Raw genomic sequence first — 26,159 nt, 5'->3', positions numbered from 1 at the left:
ATTATCTTCAGCTCTCCCTAAGAGTATGTATGTCTTTACAGATTATCGGCTGGTTGGAGAAGTCAGTAGACAAACTGATCAGTATCTTTATCATCTTTCTTCTTGTCATGGGAACGTTGTTACTGGCCCTGCTGCTTACGGCAAAGGTACAGATACATCAGACTGTTACCCAGCTCTGTTTACATGTTGAGGTAGGCATGGCTGTGACACTAGAAGTGACAGGAATTAATAGTTGTATTATTATGATGATGATGACACACAGAATGAGCCTTGTTCTAGCAACCCCAGTTAAAAGAAGCAGTACAGTAATCCCTTGCTATATCGCGCTTCGACTTTCGCGGCTTCACTCTATCGCAGATTTTATATGTAAACATATCTAAATATATAACGCGGATTTTCCGCTGCATCGCGGGTTTCTGCAGACAATGGGTCTTTTTACTTCTGGTATATACTTCCTCAGTTGGTTTGCCCGGTTGATTTCATACAAGGGACGCTATTGGCGGATGGCTGAGAAACTACCCAATCAGAGCACACAGTCAAGTTCCTGTGTGCTGATTGGCTCAGCAACGGAGCACAGAATTCGATTCCGCTGCGTTAACCAGGAAGTCTTGTCTCGCTCATTCAGCATCAACGTGTTTCACTGTGTAAAGAGTTAACTTTTGTGCTCTTTTGTGTTTATCTTTGTGCATAGTCAAGCCCTTCATTATGGCTCCAAAATGATCTGCTCCTGCTACTGCTTCAGGGGCCGTGCCCAAGCGCCAACGGAAGATGCTAACGATTGCCAAAAAGGTAAAAGTTTTGGATATGTTGAAGGAAGGGAACAGCTACACCGCTGTAAGACGCCATTACGGCATCAATGAGTCCACGATTCTTTTTATTTAAAAAGGAGGAAAAGAATATAAGATCTACGGCCTCAGTGTCCTTTAACCAGGGCACAAAACGAGTTGTAAGTGGACGTAATAAGGCGGTAGTCCGGATGGAATCTGCTTTAGGGATTTGGATTGAAGACTGCCGGAAGGAGAACAACGGCGGTGCTACACAGTCGCCTGAAGAGGCTCCTTTATAAGAGCTGTAACGCTCTCCTTTCTTGTGCAGAAAAATTAAACTCTTCGTTATCGGACAAGTCGTCGTGTCATTGTTGGTGAGTAACCATAATTAATTTTCTACGTACAGTACTTAGTACATGTACGTACGTTTAGTGTCACTGTACACACATTTTACTGTATACAGTTTTTCTTGCATTGTACGTATTTATTGCTGCTGGCCTGTCAATCGTAATGGCTATAATATATGTGATATCGGAGACGCTCGATATCTTATCTATAATATTTAGGTTGACATTGACATTGAGTCCGAATGGGCCATGTTCCGTGCCTCTATTGTTGAGGCAGCTGACCGGAGCTGTGGCCGTAAGGTGGTCGGTGCCTGTCGTGGCGGCAATCCCCGAACCCATTGGTGGAAAGTGGCGGTGAGGGATGCCGTCAAGCTGAAGAAGGAGTCCTACAGGACCCTTTTGTCCTGTGGGATTCTGGAGGCAGCTGATAGGTACCGGCAGGCCAAGCGGAATGCGGCTTTGGTGGTTGCTGAGGCAAAAACTCAGGCGTGGGAGGAATTTGCGGAGGCCATGGAGATCGACTTTCGGACGTCTTCGAGGAGATTCTGGTCCGGCGTCTCAGGAGTGGGAAGCAGTGCAGTGCCAACACTGTATATGGTGGTGATGGTGCGCTGCTGACCTCGACTCGGGACGTTGTGGGTTGGTGGGGGGAGTATTTCGAAGACCTCCTCAATCCCACTAACATGCCTTCCAATGTGGAAGCAGAGCCTGGGGACTCAGAGGTGGGCTCCCCCATCACTGGGACTGAGGTCACCGAGGTGGTCAAAAAACTCCTTGGTGGCAGGGCCCCGGGGGTGGATGAGATACGCCCGGAGTTCCTCAAGGCTCTGGATGTTGTAGGACTGTCTTGGTTGACATGTCTCTGCAACATCGCATGGACATCAGGGACAGTGCCTCTGGATTGGCAGACCGGGGTGGTGGTCCCCCTCTTTAAGAAAGGGGACCGGAGGGTGTGTTACAACTACAGAGGGATCACACTCCTCAGCCTCCCTGGAAAAGTCTATTCGGGGGTCCTGGAGAGGAGGATCCGTTGGATAGTTGAGCCTCGGATTCAGGAGGAACAGTGTGGTTTTCGTCCTGGTCGCGGAACAGTGGACCAGCTCTACACCCTTAGCAGGGTCCTGGAGGGTGCATGGGAGTTTGCCCAACCAGTCTACATGTGTTTTGTGGACTTGGAAAAGGCATTCGACCGTGTCCCTCGGGGAATCCTGTGGGGGGTACTCCGAGAGTATGGGGTACCAGACCTCCTGATAAGGGCTGTTCGGTCCCTGTATGATCGGTACCAGGGCTTGGTCCGCATTGCCGGCAGTAAGTCGAACCCGTTTCCAGTGAGAGTTGGACTCCGGCAGGGCTGCCGTTTGTCACCGATTCTGTTCATAACTTTTATGGACAGAATTTCTAGGCGCAGCCAGGGCGTTGAGGGGGTCCGGTTTGGTGGACTCAGGATTGGGTCACTGCTTTTTGCAGATGATGTTGTCCTGTTTGCTTCATCAGGCCGTGATCTTCAGCTCTCTCTGGATCGGTTCGCAGCCGAGTGTGAAGCGGCTGGAATGGGAATCAGCACCTCCAAATCCGAGACCATGGTCCTCAGCCGGAAAAGGGTGGAGTGCCCTCTTAGGGTTGGTAGCGAGATCCTGCCCCAAGTGGAGGAGTTCAAGTATTTCGGGGTCTTGTTCACGAGTGAGGGAAGAATGGAGCGTGAGATTGACAGGCGGATCGGTGCGGCATCCGCAGTAATGCGGGCTCTGCATCGGTCTGTCGTGGTGAAAAAGGAGCTGAGCCGCAAGGCGAAGCTCTCAATTTACCAGTCGATCTATGTTCCTACCCTCACCTATGGTCATGAGCTATGGGTAGTGACCGAAAGAATGAAATCGCGAATACAAGCAGCTGAAATGAGTTTCCTCCGCGGGGTGTCTGGGCTTTCCCTTAAAGATAGGGCGAGAAACTCAGTCATCTGAGAGGGGCTCAGAGTAGAGCCGCTGCTCCTCCGCATCGAGAGGAGTCAGATGAGGTGGCTCGGGCATCTGATCAGGATGCCTCCTGGACGCCTCCCTGGTGAGGTGTTCCGGGCACGTCTAACCGGGAGGAGGCCCCGGGGAAGACCCAGGACACGCTGGAGGAACTATGTCTCTCGGCTGGCCTGGGAACGCCTTGGGATTCTCCCGGAAGAGCTAGAAGAAGTGGCCGGGGAGAGGGAAGTCTGGGCATCTCTGCTCAAGCTGCTGCCCCCGCGACCCGACCCTTTTCTGGCTGAGGGCCATAGTCTCGGATTTGGAGGTGCTGATTCCCATCTTAGCCGCTTCACACTCGGCTGTGAACCGATCCAAAGAGAGCTGAAGATCACAGCCTGACGAAGCAAACAGGACAACATCATCTGCAAACAGCAGTGACCCAATCCTTAGCCCACCAAACCGGACCCCCTCAACGCCCTGGCTGCGCCTAGAAATTCTGTCCATAAAAGTTATGAACAGAATCGGTGACAAAGGGCAGCCCTGGTGGAGTCCAACTCTCACTGGAGAGCAATGCGAACCAAGCTCTGACACCGGTTGTACAGGGACCGCACCGGTTGTACAGGGACCGAACAGCCCTTATTAGGGGGTCTGGTACCCCATACTCCCGGAGCACTCCCCACAGGATTCCCCAAGGGACACGGTCGAACTCCTTTTCCAAATCCACAAAACACATGTAGACTGGTTGGGCAAACTCCTATGCACCCTCCAGGACTCTGCCAAGGGTGTAGAGCTGGTCCACTGTTCCACGACTAGGACGAAAACCACACTGTTCCTCCTGAATCCGAGGTTCGACTATCCGACGGACCTTCCTCTCCAGGACCCCCGAATAGACTTTCCCAGGGAGGCTGAGGAGTGTGATCCCTCTTTAGTTAGCACACACCCTCCAGTCCCCTTTCTTAAAGAGGGGGACCACCACCCCAGTCTGCCAATCCAGAGGCACTGTCCCCGATGTCCATGCAATGTTGCAGAGGCATTTCAACCAAGACAGTCCTACAACATCCAGAGCCTTGAGGAACTCCGGGCATATCTCATCCACCCTCAGGGCCCTGCCACCAAGGTGTTTTTTGACCATCTCAGTGACCTCAGTCCCAGAGATGGGAGAGCCCACCCAGTGTTGACACTGCACTGCTTCCCCCTCCTGAGACTCAGGATGGCAGACCAGAATCTCCTTGAAGTCATTCTCCATGGCCTCCCCAAACTCCTCCCACGCCTGAGTTTTTGCCTCAGCAACCACCAAAGCCACATTCCGCTTGGCCTGCTGGTACCTGCCGGACAGAAGGCTCCTGTAGGACTCCTTCTTCAGTTTGATGGCATCCCTCACCACCGATGTCCACCAACGGGTTCGGGGATTGCCACAGCTCCGGTCAGCCGCCTCAACAATAGAGGTACGAAACATGGTCCATTCAGACTCAATGTCCCCCACCTCCCTCGGAACGTTGTAGCGGGGCCACATAGTTAGTGCTAAATGTCAGTTCTGAGTGCGTCTCGTTTCATTGTCCCGTTTGCTGTTTGTATGTGTATCAGTTAATGCCGTCCCCGTGAAGGGGGACGGATGATGGAAGGAGACCGCAGCGACAAACCTGGAAAACACCTGTTCACGATTAATCAATTACTGCCGTCACAGGACTATTTAAGCCAGCAGGAGGAGAAGGAAGGAGAGAGGAGAGGAGATTTTTTTCGCATTCACGACCACGAGCCATCTGTACCTGTTATATTCCACATCGCGCATTTCCATCCAGTTTGTTTTTCTATCCGCCGGACTTGCTTCAAGGACCTCATCACGAGAGACCCCGGGGTCGGAGTTAATCATCCACCACGCACCGAGGATTCACGGTGAGGCTGCTCCATTTTGTCCGGGGAAAATCAAACGACTCATTTTTCGCTAATTCAGTCAACCGCATTCAGGACAGTTTCTTTATTACCGGACTCACGTTCACATTCATTTCCATATACAGTGATCCCTCGCTATATCGTGCTTCGCCTTTCGCGGCTTCACTCCATCGCGGATTTTATATGTAAGCATATTTAAATATATATCGCGGATTTTTTGCTGGTTCACGGATTTCTGCGGACAATGGGTCTTTTAATTTCTGGTACATGCTTCCTCAGTTGGTTTGCCCAGTTGATTTCATACAAGGGACGCTATTGGCAGATGGCTGAAAAGCTAGATTGCTTACTTTTCTCTCTGTCTTGCGCTGACTTTCTCTGATCCTGACGTAGGGGGATTGAGCAGGGGGGCTGTTCGCACACCTAGACGATACGGACGCTCGTCTAAAAATGCTGAAAGATTATCTTCACTTTGCTATCTTTTGTGCAGCTGCTTCCTGAAACGACATGCTGCACGGTGCTTCGCATACTTAAAAGCTTGAAGGGCACGTATTGATTTTTGACTGAAAAACAAACTCTGTCTCTCTCTCTCTCTCTCTCTCTCTCTCTCTCTCCCTCTCCCCCTACTCCTAACGGAGGGGGTGTGAGCTGCTGCCTTCAACAGCTTTGTGCCGCGGTGCTTCGCATACTTAAAAGCCAAACAGCCCTATTGATTTGTTTGCTAGAGATTGTTTTCTCTATCTATGTGACATTCTGTGCTCCTGACACGCACTCCTTTGAAGAGGAAGATATGTTTGCATTCTTTTAATTGTGAGACGGAACTGTCATCTCTGTCTTGTCATGGAGCACAGTTTAAACTTTTGAAAAAGAGACAAATGTTTGTTTGCAGTGTTTGAATAACGTTCCTGTGTCTCTACAACCTCCTGTGTTTCTGCGCAAATCTGTGACCCAAGCATGACAATATAAAAATAACCATATAAACATATGGTTTCTACTTCGCGGATTTTCTTATTTCGCGGGTGGCTCTGGAACGCAACCCCCGCGATGGAGGAGGGATTACTGTATCATTCAATTTTTGTTATTCGTGTTGTATGTTTATATGTTACAGGGGCAAGGGAGGGTTTTTGTTGTATTTATATTTGGTGGTGTCTTGTTGTTGCTGGGGTGGAGGGATATTTATATTTATATCTGTTTTCTATTTTTTGCATGTCTTGTTTCATTTAATACATTTAATCCGTTTAATTTTACATCCTGCTTTTGTGTATTTATCTTTTCACCGTCGATTGTGGGGAAAAGTTTAATTGGTTAGAAGTACGGCTTGATAGTTTAGATTCAGTCTCAGTAAATCATCCAGGCCCCAAGTCTTGGAGGTGTAGCTGCCGGCTGGGTAAAGGGGTCGGCCGTTACAACGTGGTCGAAGTTCTGCCGGAGGTGGGAGTTGAAGCTACTTCTGACAGGGGACTCTGCCAGACATTCCCAGCAGACCCTCACAATACGTTTGGGCCTACCAGGGCTAACCGGCGTCCTCCCCCACCAACGAAGCCAATTCAGCACCAGGTGGTGATCAGTTGACAGCTCCGCCCGTCTGTTTGCCCGAGTGTCCAGGACATGTGTCTGCAAGTCCGATGACACAACCACGAAGTCGATCATCGAACTGAGGCCTAGGGTGTCCTGGTGCCAGGTGCACATATGGACACCCCTATGCCTGAACATGGTGTTCGTTATGGACAATCCATGACAAGCACAGAAGTCCAATAACAAAACACCACTCAGGTTCAGATCGGTGGGGCCATTCCTCCCAATCACGCCCTTCCAGGTCTCACTGTCATTGCCCACGTGAGCATTGAAGTCTCCCAGCAGAACGAGGGACTCCAAAAATGGTGGGTACTCCAGACTGCTGTTCGGCGCATATGCGCAAACAACAGTTAGGACCCGTCCCCCCACCCGAAGGCGGAGGGAGGCTACCCTCTCGTCTACCGGGGTGAACCCCAATGAACAAGCTCCAAATCGGGGGGCAATAAGTATGCCCACACCCGCTCAGTGCCTCTCACTGGGGACAACTCCAGAGTGGTAGAGAGTCCAGCCCCTCTCAAGGAGACTGGTTCCAGAGTCCACGCTGTGCATCAAGGTGAGCTCGACTATATCTAGCCGGAACCTCTCAACCTCACGCACTAGCTCAGGCTCCTTCCCCTTCAGAGAGGTGACATTCCACGTCCCAAGAGCCAGCTTCTGTAGCTGAGGATCTGACCGCCAAGATCCCGCCTTCGGCCACCACCCGACTCACACTGCACCCAACCTCCTTGGCCCCTCCTACAGGTGGTGAGCCCATGGGAAGGGGGACCCACGTTGCCTCTTCGGGCTGTACCCGGCCGAGCCCCATGGGTGCAGGCCCGGCCACCAGGCACTCACCATCGAGCCCGACCTCCAGGCCTGGCTCCAGAGGTGGGCGGTGACCTGTGTCCGGGCGAGGGAAACGCCATCCAATGTTGGTATCCATTATCCTCGAGCCGCCACCTTTATCGTGGTGGAGGGGTTTGTGTGTCCCAATGATCCTAGGAGCTCTGCTGTTGGGGGCTTTATGCCCCTGGTCAGGGTCAATCAAGGCAAACTGGTCCTAGGCGAGGGACGTGACAAAGAGCGGTTCAGTAAACCTCCTATGATGCATACAAACCACCCAGGAATGAGAAGCAAAATTCAAATACTGACTCAGTCTTCGATTTTAGTGCTAGAAAGTACTACTACCACACACATTCATAAAAAACATCTTATGCATTTGTATTTTGAGGATAGCAATGTTGTCCTCAGTGGCAAATGATTTCAATAAGCCTAATAACTAACTTGCTGAGGGACCCCATGTAAGTAATCTGTTGTACTGTACTTCCCTTCATCATATAACCTGATTATTCCAGTTGAGGGTTAAGTGGGCTGAAGTCCATCCCAGCAACATCAGCTGCAGTTAAGCAACCAGCCTTTGAGATGATGCCAGTCCTTAACTGGGAACACTCACTGTTCTGGGGCCAAATTGTATCCTGCCAATTAACTTGTTTCACACATCCTTGGGACATGGAAAGAAAAGCAGAATACACAGAGAAAAATCCACAAGAACAGAGGATGAAACTTTCATGCAGCTATATATTGTAAATTCAGCACAAAAAAATGTGAGAAAAGTTGGAGGTCCAGGATGCTGTTTTAGGCAATGGTAATAATATTAAACAACAAAATTAGGAAAGTTAGTGAGCTTATGCTTAGGCTACAACAGTGCCCCTCAGACACTCAGTGGTTTATACTGATGCCATATTGGTGATTCACATAGGCTATACTGTTTGAGGACCAAAACACAGAGTTACCGGGGTACAGGAAGGGGATTCATGGAAGTTACAGTATTCCTGGTTGTCATGACTTTGAACAAAGAAAATGGTTAATACCTGGTGTTCCTTCAACATCTTTGACCCCATAAGACTCACAACATGCACCTGTGGGTGAGTATATATATTGTTATGGTTCTGTAAGACACAAACGTGCAAAATGGAGACATTAAAGAGAGTTGGGTGTCATGGGTAACTCGGTTCAATGATGCCAGGTTGAATTTTGGGCTCTTTGAAGAAATAGGGCAGGGTTGATTTCTTGAACTGGCCATGTGTGGTCTCTAAATACAAGCAGGACCAAAAGAGGTTGGACAATACTTAGCACTTGGACAAAGTCATGGCTTGTCTGGTTGGTCGACATCTTCCTGACTATAGGTTTCACAATGGGCCCTGGAAGAGACAGACTATGCTTGCATATGCATCAATAATATATACATTTTATATACACGGTTGCCCCTGACATTATTGTAACAGAAGTATTTTAAACAAGCATATTCATTTTTATTGAAATTGGAGTAGACTAATGAGGAGCTTGTCTGCTAGATGCTAATCAAATTGTTATGTTCTCAATAAGTGTCATGATTTTGGGGTTAGTTAATGTGCAGCATAGAATTCTATACATATTTTTGGTTTAATTTATAATATGTTTTTTCAAATTATGTTCATTTTTCTATGATGTTATTTTGGTTTTCATTGGTACCACCATTTTGTTGTTCAGAAGACTCACTCTTATTAGCAACACCTCCCTGTTGCTAGCCTGTGTCCCAATTATATTCCCTAAAACAAACAACTGCATAAAGGAAAAAATACTGTAAGAAGTTGATGCATGAGTATATAGGTGGAGGAGCATGTTCCATCGCTTAGAAAGAAAAAACTGTGTTGGCTGCTCTTGTTTAAATATGGGCTGTATTTCATTGACTCTGAGATAAAGGTATTCAAACAAAAACATTCTGAAAGCAAAACTGAGCTGTACTGCATCAAAGAAACTGAACACTCAAAACTGACATTTAGTTATCAATCTTTAATCATTGAATTTACATTACTTTATTATTAGTAATTTTTTTATTCCCCTTGAGCAAGGCCCTTAAACTGCAATTGCTTCATAGATAGATAGATCTTTATTGTCATTGTCACTTTTACAAAGGAACAATGAAATTGAAGGTGCAGTCGACTCAGTGTGAGGAATAAGAGTTAAAAAGACAAGAAGAGAGAAAATAATAACAAACCAAATAGTAATACAAGTACTTTACAAAATATACAAATTGCACCTGTTGACTTAAGGTCTATATTGCACGTTGGAGCAGTTTTATTCTGAGTTCAGGGCCATGATTGCTTTTGGATAAAAGCTGTTTTTAAGGCGGTTTGTCCTGCTTTTCATAGCTCTGTATCTCTTGCCCGATGACAAAAGCTGGAAGAGGCAATGACTGGGATGTGATGAATCCTGTAAAATGTCTATTGCTATTTTGCGGCATCGGGAGGTGTAGATTTGTTCCAGAGTGGGGAGGGTACAACCAATTGTTCTCTCCGCTGTCCTGACGACCCTGTGGAGCGCTTTCCTTTCTGAGGAAGTGCAGCTGCCGTACCACACACACAGTCCGTACGTGAGCACACTCTCGATGGAACAGTGATAAAAAGCAAGGAGCAGATTTTTTGGGAGATGGTTCTTTCTGAGAATTCTCAGAAAATACAGTCTCTGCTGCGCCTTCTTCAGCGGCTCCTTGGTGTTGGCGCTCCAGGTTAGGTCATCCTCCAGCTCAATACCCAGAAACCTGAACACCGGGACACTCTCCACACAGGCCCCGCCAATGATGAGTGGCTGGATGTCAGTTTTGTTTTTTCTAAAGTCAATAACAAGCTCCTTCGTTTTTTTGGTGTTGAGGAGCAGGTTATTGACTGCACCACTCTGACAGCTGCTCCACCTCGTCCCTATATGCCAACTCACCCTCCTTGCCCGAGATGAGTCCGACCACCGTCGTGTCATCCACAAACTTTATAATCCTGTTGCTATGGTGAGTGGGGACACAGTCGTATGTGTAGAGGGTGTAGAGGAGCGGGCTGAGCACACAACCCTGTGGCATCCCGGTGTTGAGGCTGAGAGCAGTGGATGTGTGGAGACCCAGCCTGACCCTCTGGGAGCGACCAGACAAGAAGTCCAGTATCCAACTGCAGGTGAGTGATGGAAGTCCCAGATCTGCCAGTTTGGACACCAGTCGTTGTGGGAGGATGGTGTTAAATGCCGAGCTGAAATCTACAAAGAGCAGTCTGGCGTAACTCCCCTGCTGCTCCAGGTGGGTCAGGGCAGCATGAAGGGCTGTGGCCACAGCATCCTCCATGGATCTCTTTGCTTTGTAAGCAAATTGAAATGGGTCCAGGTCTGCTGGCAGGCAGGCGATGATATGACTCCGCACCAGTTTCTCAAAGCACTTCATGATGACAGATGTGAGTGCCACTGGGCGGAAATCATTCAGACTGTTTGTGATGGATTTTTTCGGCAGCCAGACAATGATTGAGGACTTGAGGCAGGATGGGACAGTGGCCTGGGACAGGGACTGGTTGAAAACCCTAGTAAAGATTCCTGCCAGTTGATCTGCACAGTCTTTCAGCACCCGTCCAGCCACACTGTTGGGTCCTGCTGCCTTCCTCGGGTTCACCTTCCTCATCACCCGCCTCACCTCACACTCTTCCACTGTGAGTATATTGCTGTTGTGAACAGGCTGCTGTGATGGAGCTGCTGTTGGTGTCGCATCAAAGCGGGCAAAGAAGATGTTCAGCTCCTCTGTCAGAGATGCATCTCCCTCAGCAGTCAAGGAGTTGCTGGATTTGTAGCCGGTGGTGTGCTGGACACCCTGCCACACCTGCCTGGTGTTGTTGCTCCTCAGATGGTCCTCTATCCTCCTTCTGTATGCTGCCTTGGCCTCTCGGATGCCTCTCTTCAGGTTCGCTCTGGCTACACTGTAAAGAGCCCCATCCCCAGACCTGAGAGCAGTATTCCTAGCTTCAGCAGACTCTGGACATCCCTCATCATCCAGGGCTTCCTGTTAGGATAAATCCTTATGTGTCTGTCCCTGGTGACGTCTGTGCAGAACCTAATGTAATCCAGGACTGCCGTAGTGTGGTTCTCCAAGTCTTGGCGATAGAAAACCTCCCAATCGGTTCTCTGGAAGCAGTCCTGCAACTGTTGGAAGGCCTCTTCAGGCCATATGGTAACAGTTCTGGTCATAGTGGGAGCTTGTTTCCTGAGGGGAGTATATGCAGGGATTAGAAGCAAGGACGTGTGATCAAACTGGCCAAGGTGTGCTAGGGGTTTAGCCCTATAGGCCTGTCTGATGTTTGTGTACAACTTGTCCAGTGTTTTTATTCCCCTGGTTGCACACTTTATGTGTTGATGGAATTTGGGGAGAACTGCTTTCAGATCTGCATGATTAAAGTCCCCAGAAATGATGTGAACAACCTCAGGATACTTGCTTTGTTTACTACTGATGGTGTCATGCAAAAGCCCCAGAGCCGAGTTAGCATTAGCATCTGGTGCTATGTACACAGCAGTTAGCAGTATAGCATTGAATTCATGGGGGAGGTATATGGGTCTGCATTTAATTGTCATAAACTCCACGTCTGGAGAGCAGTGTCTGGTGACTATGGTGGAATTTGTGCACCAGTTATTGTTCACATAAATGCACAGCCCCCCTCCTCTCTTCTTACCGGAGCGTTCTGTCCTGTCTTGCCGGTGTGCTGTGTGGCCTGCTATCTCGATCGCCGTGTCCGGTATGAGTGGATTAAGCCACGTCTCCGTGATCAGCAGGATGCAGCAGTCCCTGATGATCTTTTCCGTTGCAATCTGCAGCTGCCACTCACCCAGTTTGTTTGCCAGAGACCTCACATTTGAGGAGAAAATGCTTGGAAGCGATGGTTTGTGTGGCTGCTTCCTTAGCCTCACTAGCACGCCGCCTCGACACCCCCTCTTTTGTTTACGTTCTTTGTGCTGCCGGCGGCTCCTCGAAGCTGGAATTGTAATCCACGGAGGGCCCGGTATTCGTGCAATGTCGTCCGAAATGTTGTGGATGCGGAGAAACTTGGATGTCGAGAAACTCTCGCTCCGTAAGCCGATAGATAAAATATCCTGCCAGCTATACGTGTATTTATCCAGGCAGGGTGGAAAAACCAAAATCTGAGTCGGACAGCACACAGCCGCAGCGTCTAAGCGCGCCGCCATTGTTGCTGCTGCATCCAGCCCTGCAAGCATGTCCACCAACTTTCTGGGAAAACTTGGGGGTTGGTGGCAGGATTAGCACTCCAGCCACCATAAAAAATAAAACAAAAAAAAAAACTTGCATCATCTGCACATCCAATGATTCAAAAAGAAACTTGCCTTTAAACAGTACAACACATCGCGTTTGCAGTGCTTGTTCATCCAGTGGTCGAGTATCACAAAAGCCTAAGTGTGACAATGATGTAATTTAGAAGAAAAATAGGATATGAAAATACATGACTGGTGCTGAGGTGTCACCCGCTGCACTCGGGTTCCAATCCAGGTGGTTCGTTGTGTGGTGGGTGTGGCAACGCGCTATCAGCACATGCTCCCAACCTCTAAAGCAACTCAGAGTTTGACCCTGCATGCCTGTAATCAGGCCTGTCTAAATCACTCCTATGTCATAGCAGGTCTACTCCCCAATTTTTCAGCTTTCTAATAAGTGAATGGGCAGGGGTTGTTTGTTTAAGGGACTGTAGAGTATAGCACAGATATTTCTGAAATTTATGGACTACAGCTCTACTTATCCATGTAATGGGTCACTGTCACTCAGGTGTGCAGCCCCCTGCCCCTCTAAAGCAGTCTGCTGACTGCTATAATATCATTAAGGACTGCGATGTTAGACTAGGTTTTATTAATTTTCACATGTTAAAAATAATTACTGCTGTTAATGGATTTTTAAAAAATGGGTCAAAACAGTTATGCATTTCATTATTTTAAAGTACACTCTCACGTTTATCTTAATTCAACACATAGTTTTATAAATTAAAAAGTTAAAAAAGAGCAGCCCACTGGCGCAGTGGTAGAGCTGCTGCCCTCACAACTACGAGACCCGTAGTTCAAGTGCCAGGTGCTCCCAGTGTGATGTTTGAATGTTTCTCCCCATGTACACATGGGTTTCCCCCCCCCGGCTGGTAGATATATTGGCAATGCTAATTAGGCCCTGATGTCTGTGTGTGTTTTTGTTAATCCCTAGACAGGGCAGACATTAATTCTGGTGCTTGCTGGGATAGACCCCGAAATCCTGTTCAAGTTAAGCAGGTTTGAAAATGGATGGAAAAGTTAAAATAACAATTTGTAATTGTAAAACATTTCATTTGATATTGTTAGTCTTTTAATAAACTCTGAAACTATATTGCACATTTTACTTTGCTATACAGTGCATCTGGAAAGTTTTCACAGCGCATCACTTTTTCCACATTTTGTTATGTTACAGCCTTATTCCAAAATGGATTCAATTCATTTTTTTCCTCAGAATTCTACACACAACACCCCATACTGACAACGTGAAAAAAGTTTACTTGAAGTTTTTTGCAAATTTATTAAAAATAAAAAAACTGAGAAGTCACATGTACATAAGTATTCACAGCCTTTGCTCAATACTTTGTCGATGCACCTTTGGCAGCAATTACAGCCTCAAGTCTTGTTGAATATGATGCCACAAGCTTGGCACACCTATCCTTGGCCACTTTCGCCCATTCCTCTTTGCAGCACCTCTCAAGCTCCATCAGGTTGGATGGGAAGCATCGGTGCACAGCCATTTTAAGATCTCTCCAGAGATGTTCGATCGGATTCAAGTCTGGACTCTGGCTGGGCCACTCAAGGACATTCACAGAGTTGTCCTGAAGCCACTCCTTTGATATCTTGGCTGTGTGCTTAGGGTCGTTGTCCTGCTGGAAGATGAACCATCGCCCCAGTCTGAGGTCAAGAGCTCTCTGGAGCAGGTTTTCATCCAGGATGTCTCTGTACATTGCTGCAGTCATCTTTCCCTTTATCCTGACTAGTCTCCCAGTCCCTATCGCTGAAAAACATCCCCACAGCATGATGCTGCCACCACCATGCTTCACTGTAGGGATGGTATTGGCCTGGTGATGAGCGGTGCCTGATTTCCTCCAAATGTGATGCCTGGCATTCACACCAAAGAGTTCAATCTTTGTCTCATCAGACCAGAGAATTTTCTTTCTCATGGTCTGAGAGTCCTTCAGGTGCCTTTTGGCAAACTCCAGGTGGGCTGCCATGTCTGACCACTCTACCATACAGGACTGATTGGTGGATTGCTGCAGAGATGGTTGTTCTTCTGGAAGGTTCTCCTCTCTCCACAGAGGACCTCTGATAGAGTGACCATCGGGTTCTTGGTCACCTCCCTGACTAAGGCCCTTCTCCCCTGATTGCTCAGTTTAGATGGCCAGCCAGCTCTAGGAAGAATCCTGGTGGTTTCGAACTTCTTCCACTTATGGATGATGTAGACCACTGTGCTCATTGGGTCCTTCAAAGCAGCAGAAATTTTTCTGTAACCTTCCCCAGATTTGTGCCTCGAGACAATCCTGTCTCGGAGGTCTACAGACAATTCCTTTGACTTCATGCTTGGTTTGTGCTCTGACATGAACTGTCAACTGTGGGACCTTATATAGACAGGTGTGTGCCTTTCCAAATCATGTCCAGTCAACTGAATTTACCACAAGGTGGACTCCAATTAAGCTGCAGAAACATCTCAAGGATGATCAGAGGAAACAGGATACACCTGAGCTCAATTTTGAGCTTCATGGCAAAGGCTGTGAATACTTATGTACATGTGATTTCTCAGTTTTTTTATTTTTAATAAATTTGCAAAAACCTCAAGTAAACTTTTTTCATGTTGTCATTATGGGGTGTTGTGTGTAGAATTCTGAGGGAAAAAAATGAATTTGATCCATTTTGGAATAAGGCTGTAACATAACAAAATGTGGAAAAAGTGATGTGCTGTGAATACATTCCGGATGCACTGTACATTGAATTTCTCCTTTGACCATATTATTATCTATTAATACACAAAATAAAATATTGTTACAACTCAGGCCTGCGTGAGACAGAGGAATAGATTTAGCACTGGGGACAGTTAGCCCTGACAAGGACAGTTTCTTTGAAGGAAGAAATTAATATTGTATGAAAGAAAGAACAAAACAGTTATTGATAAATATGAGAGCTGGCCAACATAGAAAGAAAGAAGCAAAAGAACGTAAGTCAAAAAGAGGACTGAAAACTAAGGAATATGTACCAGCAAGTGGCTGTATATTAAATTATCCAAAAAAGTGAGTGCATGAAAAAAATTCCTGTATATGAGCGAGTTGTTGACAGAGGTTTTTGGCCATTCCACCATGCAGTGTGAGAACTACACAGTGGAATTAACAGTGTTCAATGAACTCTGAATGTGTGTGTGTGTTGGGACTCGTTTATACACACATTCTGAATGGGAGTTTCTGTGTACATCATTTTCTTTTATCATGTTTTTTTTCCTTCCCATATAAATGGGAAAATACATTATTTATAAGTTGCTTGGAATTTTTGCAGGACCGGGCAACCCTGCGCTCAGGTGTTCTTTGGCTCCACACACTCACAGCTGCTTTCTTCCTTTGCCTGCACATACAAGCTGCCAGCCTCGCCAAAATGGGGTCAGAGGCAACCAGCATGGCACACTTCACCCCTGCTCACTGAGTCAACCCATATCCAGGGTTCATATTCGAGGCACACCGGTGGCCAAGCACCCAGGCTGATCGATGTTAGCAGTAGTAAAATGTATCTGACGTGCATCTTTAGCAGCTTTAAATGTATACAACTGGTAATTGTTCTTAAAAATTAAATTTTAAGTACTGGAATACAGTAGTTCTTACATGTTTGGCTAATCCCACTCTGAGAGCTGCTTTATGGCTGGTTTCTTCTAAGTTACCCTAACTCTCTTCGACAGTCCGTACTGCAGTCACCTGGGGAAGAGTATTCCACAGGGCAAGACCCCTTCCTGAGCGCTACAACATTTAAAAACTAAATGTAATGTTTTACTGGCTGTTTCTAAACATTCTGTTTCATTGTATAGACAGGATTTGGCTTGATGACATAAGATATCCACCCATTTTCAAACCCACTAAATCCAGTTTGGACTGTGTACAAAGCAAGAGATTGGTTCACTGCATGGGACATTCAGGCCCTGTCCACACTACATAGTTTTCATTTAAAAAACCAGGCTCTCAAAAATGCTGTAAAAATTGAAATGAAAATGAAATGACCCCTTTTGCAATTTAATTTTGAAAGTCTGCTCGCAAAAATTAAAATGAAAATTAAATAACCCCATTTGACATTTCATTTTCAGCCTGAACCACAATGAAGCTGAAAAAATGAAAAGTGAAAAGCATTTCCACTTTGCATTTTCATTTTCAAGTTCTCAATATGCAAATAGTGTGGGTCAATGGGCAGGGCTTTGTACCTCGATTTCCCACAATTCTTGTCCTTTGTAGCCATAGAGCCTCTTTGATCGATAGAATACTTCACTTCGACTGTGTTTAATTCATGTGATTTTGATCTTTTCACCCCTGTACTGCAAGCTTCACAACGAAACCGTCTCACAAAATCCGAAGACCTTGCGTAATTGTATTTTTTTTAATGTGCAATTTAATTGCAATATTTAACATGACAGAAATGAGCCTTTATGTCATAATTTACATTTATTTACACTGAAGTGGAAATGGGACGCTTTGTATTTTTGTAGTATAATAGTATAGCATCAGGACACACAGTGACAGAGTACAGCAATGGCAGGATTTCCTGCTCTTCAAATGGCTCTTTGAGGGGGCTTGCAATCCTTAGAAGGTCTGCTTGCCTTTTGCTGCACTAGTTTGAAAAGCCTGTGTGAGAGTGCAGAGCTGCCGTTTTTATAGCCGCTCTTGTGCGGGACCTAGGGCTGACTAACCCCACTCGGGGCCGGTCACGTCAAATGCTGTTACCGGTATGTGTGGACTGTATAAACTTGTGTGCAAATTTAATAAAAATGCTGTTAACATTCACTGGATTTTTTCATTACAGTATTCAGCTAATTTTTTGCAAGATAACACACAGACATTATCAAAATATATAATATATTAAAAAAGTACAATTCATAATAATACAATTACAGTACGAAATGTGACGTAGTGTCATGCGGAAATTAGCAGGGCCTCTTCTAGAAAAGTACCTAAATTGCAAGTATACCCTGAGTCTCGATATGCAGGATGTCATAGTTATAACTCACGTTGATGTCATGTCAGCCGGTCATCATAAGCGATACATGTTTTTATGCATTATATTCAGACTATGGAATGTTTTCAAAGACGTTCATGTATGGAATTTGACCTTGAAGAGGGATTTTAAAAGGGTTCCTCTTAGAAGGATCTCAAATATATATACTGTGTATATATGTATATATGTATGTGTGTGTGTGTGTGTATACTGTATATATATATATATATATATATATATAATATATATATAATATACTGAAGAATATAAATCCGCTCGAATGGGACACGCGGGGGCCCCCTTAGGCATGGGGCCTGGGGAGGTCACCCCACTTGCCACCTTCAAATGCAGCTTTTGCTTGATAAAATGCCAGCTCAATCCTTTCTTGACTCATCCCTAGTTGATGTAATTTGCCCTGTGCCGTTACATAGCCCTCCCTTCAAAGTCACTGACCCCAGCGGCCACTTCCAACTCCTTGCAACAGTGCACAGACTTATTGAAACAATTTGGTAGTGTCCTCTCCGCTTTGGTCATGCTGCCGTAGTTGAGGGAACATCCGCAGGGTTTGGGAGTGCTGTGTTATCAGATGGCGCAATAGGGATGTTGTGTGCTAAACTGGCAGATGGTACAACCCGTTAAGTGCTGTGCTGTTGTTCGGTGAAGCAGGTGTGTTCAGCGCTGGTCAGATGTAAACAAGCAGGTGATCCTCCTAGAGTAGAGATGCAGATGTACCGGTTTCTTTGCAAGTTTCGTTGTTTGAACTGGAGCTGCAAACCGCGTTCCAGGTCTGAATCTTAGCCTTGAGGCTGTCCCTTTACCGCAACCTCACAACGCATCTATGATGTGCTTTGTCCTTTGCTTGTGCATTTTTACCACCGACCCCATGGCTCACTTTGGGTTAGTGGCAACTCGTTCTGCCACACTTTTCTCCAGCTTCATGAGCACTGAAGCTCCGGTGCTGTCTGCCCACCTGGAAAAATGGACATTATCAGATGGAGAAGCAGTGGTGGAGCTGCCCAGGTGTCAGTCTCTCCGCTGTCGTAAGTCCTTTACTGCTGCTGCAAATGGCGCTCCAGGTGTCAGATCTGAGCCTCGCAGCTCTCCAGCACCCCTGCCGAAGAGCCGTTAAGGTGCTTGCGGCGAAGATACAATACTACAAAAATACAAAATGTCTCGTTTTCACTTCAGTGTAAATGTAAACTATGATGTAATAAGGGCTAATTTCTGTCATGTTAAACATTGTAATTAAATAGCACATTAATTACTTCAGATCTACAATTATGCATGGACATCGGATATTTTGAGACGGTTTCGTTGTGAAGCTTGCAGTAAAGGGATGAAAAGATCAAAATCACGTGAATTAAACACAGTCGAAGTGAAGTACTGTATTCTAGTATTCTATCGACCAAAGTGGATCTACGGCTATGAAGAACAAAGAATTGTGGGAAATCGAGGTTCAAATCCCCGCCCACCGCTCCGCACTATTTGCAGGTGGAGATACGCGTGCCACGCTTTGAAACCGCTGCTCAATGTAAAACGGTATCGGCCATTCCACTGTGACGTTTACTCGCAATTCGAAAACAAACCCGTACAAAATAAAAATACTAAACGCCATTTAAAGCAGTTGCTTTATTTTATTCTTTTTATGTAATGCTTTCCTTTTATGGACCTCAGACAGAGTGCATGTACTTTTGAATTTTCGAAGTAGTGTTCCAGATTGACCGGGCCACTTCAGCCAATTTGAAGATAATTAGTGAAAAGAGCCAGCAAATTGTAAAGAAACTTGCAAATTTCGCCCTGCTTGTTGCCAAACCCTTAAGGAGCGCCATGTACCTTTCTTTCTGCCTGTAAAAAAACAAAAACTAATCATTATAAAAAATACTTTACTATAAAAAATACTTTTTAGTGAGTTGGGAACGCGTATGTGAAGCAAATTTTAGTACTAATTTCACTAAGTTACGGAATTGCCGTGTGTTGGGTAAATTAATTGCATTGCACTGTACATACGTGACAGTAAATCTGAAATTAGCTGATGGCAATACTTTTTCTCAGAAAAGCCATACATTTATGAAAATGCCAACATAATTAAGGGTGATATTTCAGTGCAGCTGGCTTTCAGTATACTCGTATAGTAAGGAGGAGGGACGACATTCGTGTAATTTGCTGTAGACGTTAGTTCAAATCCATTTTGTGGTGGGGCCTTTATAGTTTTAGGGCTCATTTATACTTCACGCTCAGAACGCGTACGCGCTCGCATCATGACCGCCACGCATTCTGAGTGTTCATTTGATGTGTCCTCTGAGCAGGTCCTCAGAAATTAACGTGACACGTGCGCGAGTTGTACTACCAGCAAAAAGTCGGGGAGCGCAGTGTGCTAAAAGTTGGAATGTGACGTCGTAGATAGTAAACAGAGACTCTATGTGACAGAAAGCTGCTTTGCAGATCCTATGAGATCGGTGTGTGCACTTCGATATTTGATAAATGGTTCGATGTGGTGAAGCAAAATGCCGACATACAGACATACATATTAATGGTGCTATTATATTCAAGCGTCGCATATTCCCGATCGTAATGTCACGATACGTTTTAAAATTCTCACATACTGTGCCCTCTTTTTTCTAGGGCTTCCTCTGCTCTTGACAGCAGCGAATCGCCAGCAATAGATCTTCACTCCACGCACATTAAATGTATGATATTGCAACTCTCACATTTAGAGTCCTTAGATTTATACTTGATATCACTTTCATGATGAAAAGCATTAAAGTATGTATATTACATTTTACAGATAAATCGGTAATTTCATTTAAATAATGAATAATGTTATTAGGACGGAGTGGTGGCTCTGAGGCTAGGGATATGCCCTGGCAATCAGAAGGTTGCCGGTTTGAATCCCATAAATGCCAAAAGGGACTCTGCTCTGTTTGGCCCTTCAGCAAGGCCCTTAACCTGCAATTGCTGATCGCTTTGAGTAGTGAGAAAAATGCTATATAAATGCAAAGAATTATTTTTATTATAATTACACACATGGGATGACACAGTGGCGGAGCGTTAGCGCTGCTGTCTTGCAGGGAGTCACGTCGCTGATATTCCCTGCCTGGAGTTTACACGTTTTCCTGCTGGGTTTCCTCAGTGTGCTCCAGTTTCCTTCCAAAGACATGCAGATTTGGGGATTTGGTGCCGCTAAAATGACACTAGTGTATGTGTGTGCTTGTATTCACCTTGCGATGAGCCGAGGCATCGTCCAGGGATTGTTTCTCACTCGTGCCCAGTGCTTGCTGGAATGGACACATCCCTGGATTTAATCAATAAACATCCTTTTCAGAGATATTGCTTTAAGGTGTCATCGGAATTTAATGGATATTCTAGGCAATTCACAACACAGAGAAGCCGAACATGTTCTCACGTGATAATATCTCACACTGCCACCTGGCGGATTCCTCCAGATTTACGTAAAGTACGCGCGCAAGTATAAACACTTCAACGCTTGCGTAGCAGGAGCGTCCGCTGCAGCATGCGTCACATCACGTGAAGCATAACTCCGGCCTTAGGCTTTGATATACAGCGTTGTTATCTGAATCAATTTATAATGAACATTGATTCATCGTTATACTGTTTAATACCACTGCTTTCTAATAATACGGAAGCCCCACCCTCCATTGCATACATATTAAGAAGGGGAAAAGAAATGTGAGTTGAATTCTATTGCAGGCTCAAAAAGAGTGCGGAGGTGACCCTCTTGAGGGCACGTTTGTGCGCTGCTCTTACCGCGCTTAAGGTTAATATTCTTAGTGACTCCATGCACAGGCCGGCTGTGGAACGCACTGCATTTACAGCTGTGGGAAGGAGCAAAGCACTATAATCATAAACTCTGGGCCAGGAATGGTAAATAATAAATTATTAGTATTATTATTTTTTATATTTCTGCATTTAAACTATCAGATTACAGATTCTAAGCATGAAATAAACAGTACATAAACTGTATATTTTAATACAATCGAATGTACAGGTACTGGTAAAGGCCTGTGCAAATGTCATATCAAACCGCCCGTCCTGCAGTATTGGTGTATAATTTTTTGGATATAAATGTAAGAATGTTTTAATTTGAACTGTACAGCTTACCGTGGAGTCTATTGCCATATGTATTAATTGTCGGCAATTGCTTTTGATATTATAATTGCGATTATTAATTTCAATACCGTTCTACAGTGAAATATGTACTTACACCTATCAATTGCGCGTAAAGTATCTTTATATTTGCAGTACAACCTCTATTCTCCAGAGAACTGCTTACAAATTTGTGAAATTATTAAATACTGTATTGGATTAGTTGAAAAATTAAACATTTAATGCAGAGTTTCGCAATGCCCCTGATGAAACCGCCCAATCCAATATACCCCCAAGTCCGTGAGAAGTTATACCCTCATTCTTTAAAAAAGGATTGTTAGGAAAGGCACACTCATTTAAAGAAATCAGCATGGAAAAGATCTGCTTTTAAGCGTAAATCTCTCATCAGTCTAATAGATTAATTTTAATTTGGAATAAAGTAAAGGGAACTCAATTTAGGAAAAGTAATTGTGGGAGTGGTGGCACATTGGTTTTAACCATTGTTGGCACACAATTTAAATAGGAGTTTTGTCCTTTGAAAAATAAAATTCAGTGGCTTCTTTTAATTTAATTTTCTTTTGATTGCATTCCGGATTCGGATCTGCGTTATAGATAAATAGGTAATTCATGGTTATCTGTTGCTGACATAACTACTGGAACAGGTGCTGCTATCTTAACTTTCATGCACAAATTATGTGGTTGAAATTTAGACGGCTGAGTACAAGTTTGCTTGCAGTGCTGCAACATTTTGCACAATACTGGTGTTTTTTTGTTTTTGTTTTGTTTTTTGATCAACATCGTAGCAGGATAACAAGATAGATAATATTAAAACATAAAAATATAGTGGCTGCTGCAAACATGAGAAAGAAATGTGCACTTTAAAAAAAAATAATGTTAGGCATCACACTCCTACAAATGCATTCAACATTTTGCTTATTTTTCATATGATGTCAGTGCCTCCAATTCACAAACTCACTTGGCTTAGTGAATGTTGATTACAACACTCATTCATTGTTTAAAGCTGACAGACTGATACCTGATGGAGCGGGTGTACTAAATGGAATGCAGTATTGGCAACTTTTTGTGATTTAGTATATTGTGGCAGCTGAAATCATAATAGCAGTTCATATCCAATTAATTGTTCAGCCCTACTATGGGTTGTATTTACAATAATGTTGTTTATACTGTTAAAAATAATGGTTCTTTAATGACACTTTTATTGTTCTGGACTGAATTGTGCGTTTCCTCTTAAGACCATTGCTTGACAAAGCACCATTTCATTCTGGTAAAGGTTCTTTGCATATGAAGGTTGTTCTTCATGCTTTGGAAAACTAATATGTAGTAAAAACAAAAAACTAAAATCTAATGTATGTTTGCCTGCCTAGCAAGACACTAAGATATTAAGAAAACCTGGACTTAGTCTGTTGTTATATGCAGCAAGAGTCCTTTTAAAGTCATGACCCATTGGTATTTCACACATTTATTATCATCTGTTCATGGGTATTTACTGTATGGAGCCTTTTATGGATCTAAATAAATGAAGTTTCTTTCAGGAACCTGATTTACAGTACATACTTGATACTTGATAGCAACTGGTTATCTTGTAACTTCATTTTATGATAAAGTCATCAACAGTAATTTCGATGACAGCAGCCATTGCATTGAGTTGAGCTTTTATTATACAACTCTGTAGGATGTACTGTTGTACTATTGTACTCTGTACTATTGGACAGCTGAATGCTCTGTCGTCTTATTTTGATTTTCAGCTTTGATTTGCAGGTAGTCTCAGTATAGTAAATACTTAAAGCTCATGTTGTTCCCAGTTTGCTTATCAGTTCAATTTTGTCTTCATTAAACAAAAAAAAACCTTCCTTAGGTAAGGGCATTCAGCGCTGTAGAAAGACATAATTTTATGCACCTGAAGATAAAACCAGAGGATAGTTATAACAATGATCAAATGATTTCTTTATTGATTGGTTAATTTTAATTTAAAAATTCCATCTTTACGACAATGAAAGGAAGTACGTAGTGTTTTTTCTTTGATTGAGGCCTTACTGTTTAAGGACCGTGCTTTGTGATGTTACCTTGTATTTTTTCTTATAAGAATGTTATGCATTTGTTTATTTTCTCATTTCTAAATTATGGATAGTCTTTGAAAAATTGTAATTGCTAGTTAAAGTACTGTATACTGCCCATTTGATTTTTATAATTTAGCCTAGTTCAGTGTTTCTGAAAAAATGATCTCATACTGCTTAGTGCTAGAAAACGTCAATAGTCCTACATTATGTAAATCTAAGGGCAACCTGGAAGCTAAGAGCACAGCTTGAAATCTTTACTATTGTTCATCTAGGAAGTGTCAAGGTCTGTGTTTTAGATGTAAATGGTTCACATTAAGTAAGTTCTTATTCCTTGTTTTGAGCAGTGCTCCAATGTAAAAAGAGCTAAAAAAAAAAAACAACAAAATTATCAAAGACTAAAAAATGCCTAATTTTAACCACTCAGATATTTTTTTATTTCTCTAAATTTTTCCTTTTTGTGTAAGCTAAAGTCGCAGAAAGTAATCATTCTATTTTACAAAGTGCCTGCCATGATAACATCAATTGATGATCTCTTTCACACATGTATCAACATTTTAGCTTGCTGTGGTTTCATTAAAGTCTCCAAAGACGATATTTCCATGCATTGATCAGTATAAAGATCAAGAAATTACATGTTTAAAATATTTTTAGTGTTTTCTTTTTTCTATTGCTTTTTCTGGTATTCATTTTATTTCCAATTCTCTGAAAGCCTCCCTTAATCGTCTAACAGGCAATGTAAAGACTGGTTGCAATGCCATGATTAGCATTTATCAGCAGGTGCTCTTTGGTCTCATGAGTTGTCCCTGACAAAATACCCAAATTATTTAGCCTAAAATCTGCAACAGATTTGAATATTCAGGTTGGATGATTTGTAACATACTATATGTCTCACTGTTACTACTTTTTAATTGTTAAAGAAATAACTTTTGAGAATTAATTTTGACACCATCTCAGGTTAAGAGTCCTCTGACATTGTTACTTGGGACATATTCATGTGGAGGAGACAGGAGCACAAGACATAAAAGTGACAGTTGCATGCTTCTTTATTTTCAGGTCCATGAAGAGAGCATGCATATTATTGAGGTGACCAGCAACCTTATCAATGACACTGTTTCAAACCATCCAGAATGGGCCAAGTAAGCAGAATGCGGAGAATAAGATATGACTTAATAATAGTCAGCGGCATCTTTGTTATGATTTCAAAAATATGAAGTGTATGTGTTTGTGATGGTGGAAAAAGTATCAGTATGTGGAAGTACATGTGAGGGGAAAAAAAAAACATTTTTTATATGGGTTCACCAACATGTGACTTGTCTTTGGGGATGTGGACACATCTGCCACTTAGAAATTAAATAATGAAAGTAAATTCATTATGATCAAACATTCTATCAGGGCAATTACATTTTTTAATAATTGTATATTTCATAAAATAAATATGAAAGGTAGGACAGTCTCTTTGTGTTGATAGAGGAAGCTGATGGCATTCGTGGTAAGTACAAACATTTAATTAATGTCCCATTTGTAATGAAAATCATCAAGTTGCTTACAACAGTCTTTGTTTAGTACAGTATAGCACTAGACTGCACTAATATAATAAATCAGACCCAAAGCCACAAGCCTTAAATTAATATATTATAGTATCTTTCAGATACCTGTAATATTAGGGTTTTTACAAAACATATATATAGTGATGGACAGCTCTGCTCCTTCCTGGCCAGGAGGCTAATATATGGGGAGGACAGAGGGAGCAGATGTGCACAGGATGGATAGATTTCAAGCAACAAAGATATCCCAACTGCAGTTGTCCAAAAGAGAGTGTGGGAATATGTCCTAATGGTAAAATTGCTGCAAAGAAAGTACTACTACTGAAGGAGATGAAGAAGAGATGTGTTGAGTCAAGAAACACAGACTGTGGAACTCATCTTTTTCATCTGATAAATGCAAATCTGAGACTCTTGGCCCCTACAACATCTTCATTAGATGCAGGGAAAGTGAGCTGATGATGTGTGGGCCCCACCGTAAATAAAGCATGAGGGTAGAGGTATGAGGTATTGGGGTGCTTTTTCTGGTGACAATGTCAATGATTTAGTGTCAAAAGGCACACATACCCAGTGTGGCAACCACACCCTTCTGCAGTGACAGACCATCCCATGTGAAAGTATATCAAGGCAGTAATGGTCACAAGTCAGAACAGGCATTGGACTGGGTGCCAGTCCCACACACAAACAATCTGTTATCATAATGGAAAAGTTTGGAGTCACTGTTTAGTCAAAAAAAACAAAACAAGAGAAGACCATTTATTTAGTCTTTCAGGCTCGTCATTTAGGTAATAGCTAAACCATCTCAATATCTCATCCAGATACCTCTTAAAGGTTTTCAAGTTTTCTGCTT

At 43.8% G+C, this 26,159-nt stretch overlaps 1 protein-coding gene across 1 annotated transcript in view; it reads left to right on the top strand.

The window, feature by feature from the left end:
- The window catches only part of LOC114663791 (transmembrane protein 245-like), a 101,879-nt gene that overhangs the window by 27,640 nt on the left and 48,080 nt on the right, over window positions 1-26,159 (top strand). The window contains 2 exon segments of the mRNA XM_051935564.1: window positions 42-146; window positions 24,822-24,904. Of these exon segments, the coding sequence (XP_051791524.1) occupies window positions 42-146; window positions 24,822-24,904 (188 nt within the window).

This window comes from Erpetoichthys calabaricus, chromosome 13 (genome assembly GCF_900747795.2).
Source record: "Erpetoichthys calabaricus chromosome 13, fErpCal1.3, whole genome shotgun sequence".
Lineage (NCBI taxonomy): Eukaryota > Metazoa > Chordata > Cladistia > Polypteriformes > Polypteridae > Erpetoichthys > Erpetoichthys calabaricus.
The sequence above is the reverse complement of the archived record's forward strand: the minus strand, read 5'-3'. Positions and strand labels throughout refer to the sequence as shown.